General features: G+C 42.7%; 1 protein-coding gene across 1 annotated transcript in view; it reads right to left on the bottom strand.

Annotated features, from left to right (window-relative positions):
- Nucleotides 1-16,300, bottom strand: part of Adamts19 (ADAM metallopeptidase with thrombospondin type 1 motif 19) — a 202,891-nt gene extending 186,591 nt beyond the window's left edge. The window contains exons 1-2 of the mRNA XM_021150815.2: nt 16,213-16,300; nt 15,021-15,673 (exon numbers count right to left, since the gene is read on the bottom strand). Of these exons, the coding sequence (XP_021006474.1) occupies nt 15,021-15,673; nt 16,213-16,300 (741 nt within the window). The remainder of the gene's footprint in view (nt 1-15,020; nt 15,674-16,212) is intronic.
- Nucleotides 16,301-16,668: the final 368 nt, after the last annotated feature.

Here is a 16,668-nt window from a genome sequence, read left to right as displayed (position 1 = left end):
AAAGGAGACCTACTCTTCTTTCCTCCATCTCTCAAACTCCAACAGAACACTATTCAAATCCTGAAAGTCAAGGGCTTTAGGACAAGGGCCACAAGAGTCAGACAGACTCTACTGCAGCTCCCTCGGGGGTCTTGTGAGTAATTCTTCAGGAAGGCACCCTGTGACAGCAGATTGCTGGATGAGGGGATTGGAGAGAACTTTCAGATTGAGATTCTTTATATTCTTACTTAGAATTTATTTTACTATTTTACAATAAATATTTCGCCATATCTCAGAGAAATCTGTAAGAAGACATGTAGTGTGTGCTAAATAAGCAAGGATTTCCTGAGACCACATCACCTAATTGCATTGTCTAGTTCCAGGTTAGGGAAGGGAGGAGGTGAGCTTCCTTTTTCTCCAGACAACCCTCGGGTCACAGGATCAGGACAGGATGCAGTGGAGGACTTTCCTTGGGCTCACTTGGGAACAAGGGAGCTGGGGACGGGAGGTTATCAGGTCAGAACCTGGTAAGAATTTGTTGGACTTTACTGCTACGCCTTTTCCCGGGAGATCAGTGGTTCTCAGTTTTCCTAACGCTGTGACATGTTAGCACACATCTCACACATCTTGAGCATACATACAGTGATAATAAATGAGTTTCCTTGTAAGAAGAAGTGCTAAAGATATTTAACAATATCTGGCATGACTTCAAGTAGATCTCTCTGCTGTGTCAAAATTTCTTGTCTTAAAACATCAAGTATACTAACATAGGATAAGCATAAAGGAGAAAAACATAGATTGTATTTCCAACATATATTTCTACCCCTATATCTACACCTTGTCAATTTCTGCATCAACTTTGGATAAAATAATATGAACTATTTTATCCAAATAGTTACATAGGAATACTTCATTGTCCTTGAAATATAATTGGGTTATGAATTGGGTAGATTTAGCATATAAATATATCTTTGAGTCCCCTGTTTTCTAATATAATCATGTTTATAATCATGAATCATGAAAAATGAAACACACATGTGCAGTTTTGAATCTCCCAGATATTATTATAGCCTTTATTTTGAAGAATTATTTGTTTCCCATAGGCGCTGAATTCCTATCAATCAAACTGAATGGCAGACTGTGTCTTACTGGGTGTTTGTGAAAAGTGTTCATACTGTGTGATAGTATTCGTATGATATATACCCTTGTACACAATTAAGCACAAGAGTCTTAAATTATACTATTTGTTGAATCTCCTGATTTTGTTTTTTTTTAAAAACCAATGCAAATAGAAACAGCATCATCTCCCTTTGTCAATTTTTCTTCATAGTGTTTATAAACAATGAAGGCATTGCTCACTTCACACTTTTTGTTATGTTTGAATGAGAATGAACCCCGTAGGGTACATATTGGCTTGCTTAGCTGCCAGTTGATTACAGTATGTCTCTGCAGGTTGGCTTTGGCATCTCAAAAAGCCCATGCCTGGGGCCTGCCCCTGCTTCTTGCATGTTAAGATGTAAAGCTCTCAGAGTAAAGGGCTGGAAAAAAGTCTTCCAAGCAATTGAACCCAAGAAACAAGCTGGAGTATCCATTCTAATATCTAGTAGAATAGACTGTCAACCAAACTTAATCAAAAGAGACAGGGAAGGACACTTCAAATCCATCAAAGGCAACATCTGACAAGATGATAGCTCAATTCTCATCAGCCAAGTACCAAACACAAGGGCACCCATATTTGTAAAAGAAATATTGCTAAAGCTTAAATGGCATATTGAACCTCACCCATCAATACTGGGAAACTTCAATACCCACCTCTCACCAATTGCCATGTCATCCAGACAAAAAGTAAACAGAGAAACAAGAAACCTAACAGACATTATGTGTAGGTGTGTGTGTGTGTGTGTGTGTGTGTGTGTGTGTGTGTGCTCTCCTTGTTTTTGCTGGTATTTCCTGTGTTTTCTTGGATGTAGCTAAACTTCTAGGGATAGAGTTTTCCTTCTAGTATAGAAATACCATAATTTAAAACGTCATGGTACACAAAAGCAAATACATATTAAAATGATGTATATCAAATGGGAAAAAAATGAGTAAGATCACATGATCAGAGATGCAATACACACTGTTCTATTATATTCTGAAAAAACAAAGTGTAAAGCTCTCAGCCACTGCTCCACCACCGTGCCTGCCTGCTTTCTGCTACGGTGATAACGGAGTAACTGTCGGGAAATGTAAGCAACATCTCTAGGTAAATGCTTTCTTTTGGTTGCTCTGGACAAGGTGTCTTTTTAGGAATGCATGACAGATGGGAGACGACTTTCCCTGCTCAGCAGGCATTTCAGATGTCACCCGCTACCTGCCACAGTTTATGTGGCAAAGATTTATGTTTTATGTATTTAAATGTTCTACTCCTTTCAAAACATAATTTGAAGGATACCATAAAAACGTTAAGAGGTAAATCGGCATATCCAAACTGACTTGAACTAAAAAAGTATTTTTGAAGTTAGTATTTCTTTTTTAAAAAGTTTCCTTGACAGAGCAACATTTCATAGAGTCCTTGAAATATAATTAGGTTACTAAAAAGTAGACTTAGCATATAAGCTCATCTTTGAGGTTATATGTTTTCTACAAAGCATGTATCATACCACAGACAAAAATTTTGTGTACATTCTAGTGTACTTTCAAAAGCCCATGCTATTATTATGGTTCTAACCACATTACATCAGGGGGATTCCTTTGTTTCCTCCTTCACGTGTGATTTCCAAATTCTAAGGATGACAGAAACAGGGAGGGTTAGACATACCTGATATGTCTCTGCTGGAGGAAGAGTTAAAGGGCAGAGATGAAAGGATGAGGCAGACAGTTAATCATGAAACGCCCAGGATAGACTGGTATACTCTATTACAAACCCACGGTGAGCAATTACTAAGTTCGGAACAGGAACACGTAACACAGTATCACCCAGAACCCAAATGTTAACACGTGGAGATTCTGCAGGCAAAGGCAGGAGCAGCCAAGTTCTTAGACCGCTTTCTAAAACACCGCCGGTGAGCTGATGAGGCAACCGCATTAATGGGCAGAGGTAGGTTGTTCCCCAGGGACACTTCAGCATGCTATTCCAAAGCATCCAAGTGGAGGCCAGGGAACACGTATTTCCATATCCTCACATTTAACCATACCCTGAGTATGCATCCTCAGACTCAAAGTCCTCGTTTATCTTTCTCCTTACTTCTTTCCATAGCTCTACCTCATAGGAATAGTGTTTTCAATTCACACAGATTATGTAAACTCTTGGGACTTGACAAGGACCAGGAACTGTCGAACTGAAGATAAAAATAATCAATTATGGGAATCAAGCCAAAAACCCAAACTCTCCCCCTCTCCTTTGTCTCTTCCTCTCCTGTGTGTTTTAATTTGTTTTGCTTTGGTTAATTTGAGACTCATGCATGGTACCTCAGGCTGGCCTGAGACTCATCTTAATTTATGATTTTCCACCTGCTTAGTATACACTACTGTATGGGATCAAACCTAAGGCCTTGTGCATACCAGGAAAACACTCTGCCAGCTAAGCTGCATCTCCAGTGAGCAAATCTGTGTCTTTAATCTATCATTGTACCAGCTGGTATGACTTTCAAATGACACTTGTGCTTCTGTCTTGTCAACCTCCCTCTGACTACTCCAATGCTCCCCTCACAATGAAAGGTGTAATATTATCTTATCTCTTAGAAATACAGATTGAGCACAAAGCTTTCAGTATAAAAAGTGGGATTTAATTCCGACCCCCAACATTTAAAAGATAAAATTGATTTTGCTAAAACTTTAAGTGACATTAATACACCATTTATCACATGATCCAGTCATCCCATTTCTGTGGGGAGTGGGTGTGGCAGCAGTCCCAAAGGTGCCAGGGACTGCAGCTAAGTCTTATGACTTGCACCTGACTTCCTCATATAAACCACAAACATCATGAGAGCTGCGCAGGTGTACCAGGTTACTGGAGAAGCCATTTTGGTGGAGATATGCCCCTGCTGCCCTGATTAGCTGAAGCTGCGTACCTGGTGAGGTGATGTGGCCTGCTGTGAGTGGATGGGAACTGATAGTATATAAGAGTGAGAGGCCCAGGGCTCGGGGTCTTTCGCCTACACAGTCAATGCTCTCCCAATAAACGTGTGCAGAAGGATCCTATTGTGGTGTCTTTCTTGCTGGCGAGTCAGGCGTCCCACACATTTCAATATATCTACTCAAGGAATATGAAAAATATGTATCTTCACAAAGACTTATTCATAGATGTTTATATTAGCATAACCATAATAGCCTAAACATGGTAGTGATCTAAATGCTCATCAAGTGATGAGTGATACTGCGAAGGGGAATATTCAGGAAGAGTAGCCAAAAGGGTCTGGTAGGAGGAAAGAGTGAAGGAAGAGTAATGTAATTCTCTATCAATCAAAGACAGTAAAACAAAATGAAAATAAAAATATATAAGAGTTCATATATTACTCATCCAACATGTTGATATGATTATTCAGATCACAGAAAGGAAGACTCTTAATTTCTTTTCATTAAAAAAAGAAAGAGAATGTACAAGGTGGCCACACACATGATGATGCCTGGATGAAACCAGGCACACACTAAGCTTGTGTGATTTCATTTATAGGAAATGGTCAGGTAAATCTATATGGACAGAAAGTTGACTGGTTACTACTGCCTGAGGCTGGAGAGAAAGAGGGACTTCAAAGGGTCACAGACACTCTGAATTGATGGAAATGGTCTGAACTAAGGTGTACAACTAGGGTCATACAAATCTGTAAATATATAAAAACCTACCCAACTATATACTTGGCATAGTTGAACTTCATGGTGTGTAATTCACAATTCCAGTAAAGGATTAAAGACAGAAGACAATTCATAACATCATTTCCAAGTTGTTGTTTTACTCTAGTGACTTACTCTAGAGTGAGTCACCCTGACATCTATGACTACATCTGACTAATGAGAAATAATTAGGCCATATTTGAAAAGTGGTCTCTGGAGGACACTTGATCTTGTCAATTAATAATTTTTAAAATGCTACTACATAAAACCACTTATTTCAACCTCGTGAAATTACAGCTGAAAATCTACTGGGAGTAGGAATTATCTGTAAGTACATAGATAGGGCACTAACCAATTTAATTTTTAGAAGGCAGCTATTTCTACAACAAATTATTCAAATGTTATGCTGAGCTGACTTTGTTTCTACACAATTCGTAAGTAGAGCACTCAGGTTTGCCATTTCTATATAACACAATTTTGAAGTTCTGCATCCTTTCTAAGGATAGAAGGGAAACCAGATATGCTTATGACATGTCTGTTCCTCTGTCAGTAGCTAATTGAACCTCTGACATGAGGGAACTAAAATAACTTCTAGAAATATGGTGTTTCTATAACTACAAGTATTATATTTTACTATTAAGCTCTCTCTTCAAACCCAATTTATAACAGTGATAGATCAAATTTACAATTTTATTAGCTGATGAAATTATTGGCCTCGTCACTCAACATATTCATTGCTTCCACTGGGAATTCTAATGATTTTAATTGGACTATTGACATCTATTCAGACTATGAGTGAGTACATAAGACCTGGTATTCTATCTCTTGTTTATCAAAGAAACTGTTTATCATCTAGGTCCTAGTGCATCCCCTTGAACTTATTTACACTGCTCTGACATTCCAGCTGAGAGAGCTTCCCACATGGAGTTTGGAATTTTCTCTTCATTGGTGATTTAAAAGTCTGGAGAAACAATGGCTCTCTGTCTTTATTTAGTTGTATCTTAACTTGGTGGTAGATTAATCTTGGTCAATCTCAAGGTATGCTCCATATTTTATCTCTAATGACTTTTACTTAATGAGTAGATAATTAAATAATGAGTAGAGAAAAAGCTAGAATAAGCCATCTGCCTTATTTCCAGCTAAATTTTTATTGAAGTTTAAAATAATCTACTTTTTTTTACCTTATCTTTAAGATGCAAATTGCACTTTAACTTGTGGGGTTTTTTTGTTGTTGTTGTTCAATTTTTTGTTTGTTTGGCCTGAAAAATGGAAAATAGAAAGACATACACACTGGCACTAAAATCCCACTGTGTTACCTCTCCATTAATTCAAATTAATAGCTCAGTGAGTATGTTCCTGGATGGACATTAGAAGGCATACACAGAGCATATCTACACTTAGAATTGGTGCAAAAAGAAAATGATAGAAAAGAATGAACTGGTGGCTTTCAGAACATTTTTTAAAGTTAGGTGGTTGTAAAATGTTCACTAAAGATCTTGAGTTCTGTGGCTTCCCAGAGCCACGAGAATGGCTGTCCTCAGATTTCAGCTTGCATAAGACCACCCCTAAATACTACAGTCTATTGCTGTAGCAATCAATGGTTACCAATACTACAGTCTATTGCTGTAGCAATCAATGGTTACCAATACTACAGTCTATTGCTGTAGCAATCAATGGTTACCAATACTACAGTCTATTGCTGTAGCAATCAATGGTTACCCTCTAAAACTTAAAGGTAGGACCTTAGGCTGAAGATAACACACACTTGAATCATAAAACAAGGAGGAATGAAGCTAGTCCTGGCCTAGAAGCCTCACCCTTACTGGCTTGCTTTCATAGTTCTGGAAGATTCTATCCACGGTACAGAGGAGGCAAGTGAGCATCAATCAGACCTAGCCGTGAACTCTGACAGCTGCAGTCACGACTGCCCTGACAACCCACTGGCGCAACAGCACATGGACATTGTGGAAGTAACCCGCCACTTTCTGGTTTTATTTAATGTCCCCTCCCCAATATGAAACCCATGCCTGCCACCATTATCAGGACCACAAACTTGTGGCAAGGCACGGAAATTGGTCCTAGTGGACAATCTACCACTGATATTCTACTAAATGAACACAGTATTAAACTAACTCCTAATGACTTATTGTTATACCCATAGATTAATGCCTCTCTCATCCTTTATCTGAGATCAACCTTCATCAAAGAATCTTATGTTTGCAGTTGATGGTGATTATTAACACAGACACTGACAACTGGTAAGAATGCAGAAATTGTAAAGACTGTGGGGAGCTCAGCCCTAAATGGAGCATCTGTATCATATCCTCTCCTCTCTGGGCTCAGAGACCATTGCAAAAGAGAGAAGGACGGCACCACAGGAAGCAGAGGACTACAGGGAAAAAGTGTTCTTCAGTCACTGTCTTAGGAGGTTTCTATTCCTACAGAAAACATCATGACCAAGAAGCAAGTTGGGGAGAAAAGGGTTTATTCAGCTTACACTTACACATTGCTGTTCATCACTAAAGGAAGTCAGGACAGGAACTCAAGCAGGTCAGGAAGCAGGAGCTGATGCAGAGGCCATGGAGGGATGTTCTTTACTGGCTTGCTTCCCCTGGCTTGCTCAGCTTGCTTTCTTATAGAACCCAAGATTACCAGCCCAGGAATGGCACCACCCATAAGGTCCTCCCATCCTTGATCACTAATTGAAAAAATGCCTTACAGCTGGATCTCATGGAAGCATTTCCACAAGGGAGGCTCCTTTCTCTGTGATAACTCCAGCTTGTGTCAAGTTGACACACAAACCCAGCCAGCATAGTCACAGCACGGCAGCTGCACAAATGAACTCACAACAGTATGACAGCACACCTGGGTCTTGAGCAATCTCAAGCCAGACAAGAATCCCATAGTGAAAGCGGAGGTGAGGATGAAGTCCTACTCCTAGATGAGGAGCTATTAGCAATTGATATCTTCTGGAAGAATGAGAGTTCATTTATTTCAAGATGGGAGTCCCGGTGGCTTGACTAAGTTCCAGTGCATGGCCACACATCCATGAATATGTGGACAACACAGTTTGAACTCTGTGGGTTAACAAAGTAGAAAGAAGACAGAGACCCAGGTGAGCAGTGAACTGGGGGTGGCTCTGGAAGGAATTGGGGGAGGAGGTAAATATAAAAACACACTGTACAAAATTCTTAAGGAACTCATCAAAAATAGGGGAGAAAAAAAGAGTTACATTTTAGTTTTCAAATACACTCTTTATGCTTGAGGTTCAATATGAAACTGTGAGTTTTAGTGCAAACTCAAAATCTTCATCTCACCAACTCCTTAACCTTTCTCCAGGATTCTAATGCTGGTGTCTACATACTACATATTAACATACAAAACACCGAGATAGCCAAGAAATCTGGTTAAAGGCATGATTATGTAGGCTTGCACATAAAAGGTTATGTCTTTAGTTATGCCAGATTGAGCCACTGCAGCTAAAAAAAGAATCTGAAACTATATGACTTTATTTCAGCCCTCTTAATAAGAGTTTAATAACATTCTCTCTCTCCTCTCTCTCTCCTCTCTCTCTCTCTCTCTCTCACACACACACACACACACACAAAATACTAGCCTAGGTTCAGCACCAACTTCACAGCATATGAGTTAAAATATGAAGAGTTGGTTTAGTATAGACATTTACACCCTAACTGTGATAGGAAATCAAGTCCCTTTTCCTGGACAAATGAGTACTCAACTATTCAGTCCCCAGGAGCTTTCCAACACTAACACGTGATCACTCTATAAAAGTGTCCGGGTAGCTCGGATTGGCTGAGCTCCCATTTTGTCACTTCTCTCAGTCCGGGGTTTGGCATCAGACTAAAGATGAGAAGGACACAGTGATGCGCTAACTGGAGCCGCACATTGAAATCTGTATTAAATCGTGTTCTTCATTTGTCTAGGGAAACTAAAAGCCTCCCCCAAACCATACACCTAAAGGGATTGCTATTCACCCATCATTTGTAAATACACATGAATTACTTCCCTAATTTAACCAACTTCCCAACAGGAACACTCCTTTTCCTATTATTTATTTACTCAATTAGAAATATTATAAACTATCTAGAGAGGTATAATTACTATTAAATGAAAAAAAAATTCCTTCCTAATGAGCTTCAATGGGCATGCACTGTTTAGTATTGCTTTACAAGTAGTTTAAGACTTCTATATAATTTTTAAAACATGCTTGTGGGACTGAAAAGATGGTTCAGCATTGACAATCTTATGTTTATTTTGCAGAGGTTCTGAGTTCAATTCCCAGCACCTTCATGGTGGTTCACAGCTGTCCACATTTCCAGTTCCAGAGATTCAGGCAATCTCTTCTGACTTCCCAGGGCACCCAGCATACATGTGATGCACAGGCATATATGTAAACACTCATACACATAAAATAAAATAAAATAAAATACAATCTTTAATGTGCTGTTTATGATTCAGTTAGTAAACTTTAAGAAAATAAGTAATAGATAAGTAAATGTAAATTTTATTTTGAAGATTTGGCCCATGATGGAATTGTCTCAAGTCTAAGACACAGAGGAACTTGCTCTCACTATCATCAATATAGATCAATTCTATAGTCTTCCAATCAGCAGTAATTATTGTACTTTCTGTTCTCCAAGCCTTCTGCGTTTGGGGATGTAAAGGGACACTGATGAAAGTTTAAAGAATTCTGAGTACCACACAATATCTTACTTATAAATCCTTTGCATATGTGAATGTACAGGTATCTAGGCATATGTTCATCATAAGTTGATGGCTACAAATAAAACTGCCAACTAAGTACTAAAATGTGGAGCTATTATACACAAAATACAATGTGTGAGATCAAGAATCCCAAACATTTCCATTAGATGAACCAAAAAGGATATTTAAGAAAGTATAACTTTCTTCCTTTCCCAATTGTACTGGCTAGTTTTGTGTCAACTTGACACAGGCTGGAGTTATCACAGAGAAAGGAGCTTCAATTGGGGAAATGCCTCCATGAGATCCAGCTGTAAGGCATTTTCTCAATTAGTGATCACAGGTGGGAGGATCCATTGTGGATGGTGCCTGCCATCCTTGGGCTGGTAGTCTTGGGTTCTATAAGAGAGCAGGCTGAGCAAGTCAGTGGAAGCAAGCCAGTAAGAAACATCTCTCCATGGCCTCTGCATTAGCTCCTGCTTCCTGACCTGCTTGATTTCCAGTCCTGACTTCCTTGATGATAAACAGCAGTCAGTACGGAAGTGTAAGCCGAATAAACCCTTTCCTCCCCAACTTGCTTCTTGGTCATGATGTTTTGTCCAGGAATAGAAATTCTGACTAAGACACCAATATTTGTGATAGTTTAATATTTTCATAAAACATTAAAAGTTAAGTGCCTCTCTCTGAATGGAAGACTACAGATGATATATTTTCTATATTTTAAAAATTATTCTCAGAATTTAGTAGTTCTAATTAAAATGTCTTTTAAAATATTAATGTTCAAGGGACTCTATAATCAGAAATGAAGAGGAGCAAAACTCAAGTAGAAAAGTAGGTAAAAGATATGAGGAAAAGTTCTATAACATAGAAGAAAAAGAAAGAAAATGTAAAAGTAATACTAGTAATTCTACAGGGGGAGGTGGGCTTACGTACTTTCAGAGGCTTGTATGCAAAACATTGTCACACATATGTCACAATACACATACACACACACACACATGCCTTTTGTCATGCAAAATTGTGACCTAGCCCAAGTGATGTGTCTACTCTTCTAAGTACATCACTGTTCATGACAGCAGGTTATGGTGATCATTCAAGTGTCCAGCAAGACAAACTGGGGGGAGGGGGAGGGGAAGTGATTAAAAAAAAAGCCTTGAGATCAAATAAACCATAATTCCTCAAACAAGGAAAATCTCTAACACGTAAGCAAAGGTCATCGTTCAAAACTAGCTTCACTGGAGGGAGGAGACATAACAGCTCATCTGTGAGTGAGTTTCTAGGCACAGAGCTATAACGTGAGCATTTATAAGGGGAAATGGATATTCAGGAAGACTGAGTACTTTGATGAGACAGCATTTAGCCCTCTATCCGAAATACCCATTCAGTCGAGTACTTAATCCAGATTGGTTTAGTATCTGGGCAATAAATGCCCCATTTAATAAGTTCTTTACAACAATGTGCAGCTGACAACATTTTTCCTTTTATTCTAACTTTTAAATCTTTAAAAGTATGTAAGAATCGAGAAGGTACTTTGGGCCTATGCTTAAGTAGTAGCTAGCAGTTCGAGCTCATTATGGAGATGAGGAACCCCTGGACTCTGGCGATTTGCCTTTCTCTAAGCAACTCTTGCTGATGGAGAACAGTGCTTGTTACAAATTAAAGGCTGGCAGGTGTGAAGATAACCTACCTTCTGCATGATGCTGTCTCCCATGAGTACTACAGGACGAGCAGTAATGTAGTCAAAACTCCTCAAGTTAGCCAGTCAAGGCCCATACTCTAGTAGATGACACTTTGGAGGTCTAATCTCAATAGTCTTCAAGCTCTTTTATTTCTAGACACAAAGGTTTGTTTTGTTCATTTCCTTTACAGGCTCCGCCAATGCCTTCCCTCAGTCTCTTCCCTCTACATGAAACACTCCCTGGCTAAACCTGGCTGAAGAATATCTCCCCATTCTTAGGAACCCAGTTAAATTTTTGGATATTGGAAAGCCGGTCTCAACTTCCCTACTTAGGCTTTACCTTGGACAAGTTATTTTAAACTCTGTTGTGACATTTGACTCCTCAAAATGGCATGCCTTTGCTCCATGACTCCTTATGTCATCTCCATTTGAATAGAACACCTCTGAAGGCAGGTTACTCTAGCCCTTAACACGGATCAAAAATACATTTAATATCCATAAAGCTGACCATTCAGATCTTAATTCAAGCATTTAAGAGCTGGAAACAACCCAGTTGTCCCTCAACAGAGGAATGGATACAGAAAATGTGGTACATTTACACAATGGGATATTACTCGGCTATTAAAAACAATAACTGCATGAAATTCGCAGGCAAATGGATGGAACTTGAAAATATCATCCTGAGTGAGGTAACTCAATATATATATAAGTGGATATTAGCCCAAGAGTGTAGAATACCCATGATTCAATTCACAAACCATATGAAGCCCAAGAAGAAGGAAGACCAAAATGTGGATGCTTTAGTGCTTCCTAGAAGGGTGAACAAAATACTCACAGGAGGAAATATGGAAACAAAGTATGGATCAGAGACTGAAAGAAAGGCCATCCAGAGACTGCTCCATCTGGAGATCCATCCCATATACAGCCACCAAAGCTATTGTGGATGCTAGGAAGTACTTGCTGATAGAAGCCTGCCTGATATGGCTGTCTCCTAAGAGGCTCTACCAGAACCTGACAAATACAAAGAGGAGGCTTACAGCCAACCATTGGACTGAGCACAGGGTGGCAGGGGTGAGGAGATGGGGGGGGGGGGTCCTCAGTGGAGGAGTTGGAGAAGGGACTGAAGGAGCTGAGGGGGGTTGCAGCCCCATGGAGAAGCAACAGTGTCAACAGACCAGACTCCCTGGAGCTCCCAGGGACTGGACCACCAACCAATGAATACACATAGAGGGACCCATGGCGCTGGACTCATATGTGGAAGAGGATGGCCTTGTTGGACATCAGTGGGAGAAGGGACCCTCGGGCCTGAAGGTGTTTGATACCCCAATGTAGAGGAATGACAGAGCGGGAAGACGGGAGTGGGGTGGATGGGTGGGGGAGTACCCTCATAGAGGCAGGGGGAGGGGGAGGGGATAGGGGGTTTCTGAAGGGGAGACCTGGAAAGGGAGAAACAAAATATCGAAAGAAAGAAAGAAAGAAAGAAAGAAAGAAAGAAAGGAAGGAAGGAAGAAAGAAAGAAAGAAAGAAAGAAAGAAAGAAAGAAAGAAAGAAAGAAAGAAAGAGAAAGAAAGAAAGAAAGGAAAGAGAGAGAGAAAGAAAAGGAAAGGAAAGGAAAGGAGAGGAGAGGAGAGGAGAGGAGAGGAGAGGAGAGGAGAGGAGAGGAGAGGAGAGGAGAGGAGAGGAGAGGAGAAGAGAGGAGAGGAAAGGAAAGGAAGAAAGAATTTCATCCTTTACATGAGGTAAAGAACTTGAAGTCAGGGAGGAAGCCAATGGTAGAGTCAAGATCACAAATTATCCTCTCCCCCAATCCAGGAGCTCATGAGGGAGGGGGCCAGCATGGCAGTTGGGGTAACAAACCTACCTTCTTGGCTATTTGCCTACATTTTTACTCCAAGTCTGACTGCTATACTGTATTGCTGGCAACGTCAGTTCTCTTCAATAACAAAGACTTCCCAGTTCCGAGCATATACTTGTGTGGCTAGTAGGAAAAGGGAGCAAAGTTCCAACATGATAAACAGGGAGCGATGTCAATCTCCTATTCAGCCCATGAAGAAACTACTCATGGTTCTGACTTTGCTCCTGTAAGTATGGTGAGAGGGCATAGCTCATTTGGAAAATCTGACCCACCGCCCAAGACTCAATACAGTGAAATGCTTTGTCCCTGACTGCTCTTGCCACACCGGGAACATTCTATATGTAATTATTTAATCCCCAGTCGAAGGCTAGCAGACAATGAAACCCCCACAAAATGTTTACCCTGCTGAGGTGTTCAAGTATCAGTTCCACAGAAAACATTTTCAAAGCTTTTCATGTCATTTTTCCAAGCCACCTTCTCAGTCATGCCTAAAGTGCCCATATTTGAATGTTCCCCGTCTGGTAAAATACAGCCCTGTCCAACATTCACAACATTCAATTGTGAGACCTTTGGAGATGGAGGTAAAAGTTTCCAGCCTCGTTTTGTTTGTGTTTTCAATCTCTCTCTCTCTCTCTCTCTCTCTCTCTCTCTCTCTGTGTGTGTGTGTGTGTGTGTGTGTCTCTGTCTCTGTGTGTCTCTCTCTCTCTCTCTGTGTCTCTCTCTCTGTCTCTCTGCCTCTCTCCTTCTATCTGTCTGTCTCTCTCTGCTGCTTTCTGCTGCTATCTCTGTCTCTGTCTCTCTGCTTCTCTGTCTCTGCCCCTCCCCCCTCTGTCATATTCCATGGCTTTGGGTGGTTTTGACTGTCATTCATCACTGTTGGGATTTTCAGCTATGGCATTTGGTTGCTTTGACACTCGTTTCTACAGCCATCAATGGCTCTCTCTCTGAAGAGCAATAACAAGGGAGCCACAACTCACAGGATGATTTTCAAGATGAGTTCTGCCTTATAAGTAACATTAAAGGAGTTATTATGGTGGAAAAACAAGATAAATACAGTGACTGCCACTGAACTCAACATATAAGATACATTAAAACGGTCAATTTTGTCATTAATATGTTCATAATACCCAAACCCAGCGCCCCCCTCCCCCCCCACACACACACACAGAGTAAAGGCCGACTTAGGAAGCCGATGAGGTCAAGTCAAGGTAAAAGGTCAAGTGCTAGACATGACTTTCCCAACAGGGGTGTTAGGAAAACATTCCACCTTGATACTTTCCAACATGAGGTCAAGAGAGGAAAAGGGGACTATTGTCAAATAGCTTGAGGGGGAGAAAGGAAAGGTGGGGTGTTAAACTAAAGCCCTCTGCTGGTGGGATTCCAGAATTGCCCTGTGGCCAACCGTCAGCAGTTTTAGACCTAGACCGTTGCATTGGGCTTGTCTAGAATGTGTTCTGAAGATATATAGATTCCAAACACCTGTCAGAATGTAATTCCCAGAGATCTGTTCTGGCCATTTTGCAGTAGAACATTAAAAACAAACACACAAACAACCACAAACCTGTAAAATGAGAGATGATGAACTGAGAGCGGGGGCAAATAGAGAAAGGATTCAGCATGGAGCAGATCCATTGACTTCTAACTGCTCAAGGACACTTAATAGGTGGACCCATTTAGAAACTCAAGAGATCAGACAGGTTGAACCACTGGCAAGAAATAGAAAGGCAGGAGCCCAAAGAAATTCACAGTTCGCTCGAAAACTCCTTCTATGAAGTAAGACTTCTTCTGTCTAGTTCATTGGAGTGCCCTTGGAGGTGAGGTGTTTCTTTAGTAGCGCTTAGTGTAGACACTTGGGTGGTAAGGTGTCAAAGTGAGTTCTGAGAAATACTAGAAAGAATGGAGGAGGTGCATGCAAATCAGCCCGATGCATTAAATACAGGATGGAATGGAGAGCTGTGGAAGCTGGATGCTTACCAGGCCACCTCCACAGGTGCTGAAAGAGGCCAGAGAGCCAGGATGGCGCAGCACTGTCCCGGTGTAAAAGCAGGAGGCATCTGGCAGCAAGGAAGGGCCAGGGTCAGCCGTTGCCCGGGTGGGATCCGGACCTGGTTTGGGCCACTGCTCCACTGCGAAGCGCTGCGCCAGGAAGCGGCCATCTCTCCGGAGCAGCAGGTACAGGTCCCGGGAGAGGGCCGGGATCCGCAACAGCACCTCCTCCGTGCTGGGTTCCTCTTGCTGGGCAGGGGGCGGGGACGAGGGCCGTTGCGGGGGTCTCAGAGGAGGCTGCCACGAGGCCGGGGTTCCCGAGGACAGGGCGGTATCCCCGCTGGATCCCCGGGGCAGCTCCTGAGATTCGAGTTCCTCCTCGTCCTCAGCACCTGGCTCCAGGGGAGACCCGAACCAGGGCTCAGATTGGCCTCCGGTGGCTTCTTCCTGCGGTGCCCGGGCCACCGAGCGTACCTCCCGCGAGCTGCCCGAAGCTTGCCCCCGGCCGCCGCCCCCAGCGCTGCGCCCGGATCCCGGGTCTGAACTGCCCCCGCTGAGGCCCGTGGAGTTCACCGACTCCCGGCGCCAGAGTGCAGGAAACACAACTTCCCATTCCTCGAGATCCGGGGTGATCTGCAGCCCTACGGATGAAGCAGATAGGTGCGGGGCTTAAAGTTCCGCAGAGCCACTCGTGCAAGCACTCAGGCACAAGGTCCGTACAGATACCAGACGCTTGCACGAAAGCGAGACCACCCGTCTAGTTCCTGAAACTCCTGCAAGCCACGAAGTCTTACAGACCTTGGCATTTTCAAAATAAAAGTGTGTGGTGATGATAGTTTAGCATATACTAACTGAAAGCGGTGAGAACTCCAGCATAATCTCAAAAGTAACACATGGCACGCCTCCCAGTTTTCCTTCCAGGTACTGTAAACACAGCTTTGAAACATTTACTTGGGGTGAGGGGGTGGTGGTGGATCTTTTTACAGATGCTAAAATAAGGCTAAGAGAAGTGCACTTCGCTTGCGATCCTGACCTGCTCATCTGCCCAGCAAGCTGCTTCACCGCTATCTACAGAGCTCTGCTCAACACGCACGGGGTGCGCCAGTTCTGCCTTCCTGTGTGCCCTCGATCCGCACTGGCCAAGTTGGAGTGGAAACTGGAAATTCATTCTAGAACGTACCTGAGGTGGTCCCATGCGACAGGAAGCCTAGCTGGTAGAGGAGGCAGCAGCAGCAGCAGATGCGAGTCAGGCGCATCTCCGGGCCCATCTCCACTGCGCGCGCCTCCCGCGCGTTCCACAGCGCACGCAGCAGCCTCCCCGGAGCGTCGGCGGCCAGGCGGCGACTGTGCCCAGGCCCTTTGTCTGCCAGGGGTGGGGGGCCGAGGGGGGGGGGCAAACTCTGACTCCCAGAGCCCGGGCGGGGCTGGGGTGGGGAGGAGCAGCCAGCAGCGCCCCGGCTCTCTGCGCTCCAGCTCCCCGGCGAATTAGGTGATGAGTCGACTTGCTGAGCTCTGAACAGTGCAGGAGTTTCCAGGCCCGGCTGGAGCCCCGTGGGACAGACCCGCAGTCCGCCAAGAGCCAGGAGGCGCGGGGCGGCAGGCAGGGCGGCCTCCGGACCAGCGGAGCAGTACGGTC

The sequence above is a fragment of the Mus caroli genome, unplaced genomic scaffold (genome assembly GCF_978045245.1).
Source record: "Mus caroli unplaced genomic scaffold, Mus_caroli_1 scaffold_19, whole genome shotgun sequence".
NCBI lineage: Eukaryota > Metazoa > Chordata > Mammalia > Rodentia > Muridae > Mus > Mus caroli.
The sequence above is the reverse complement of the archived record's forward strand: the minus strand, read 5'-3'. Positions and strand labels throughout refer to the sequence as shown.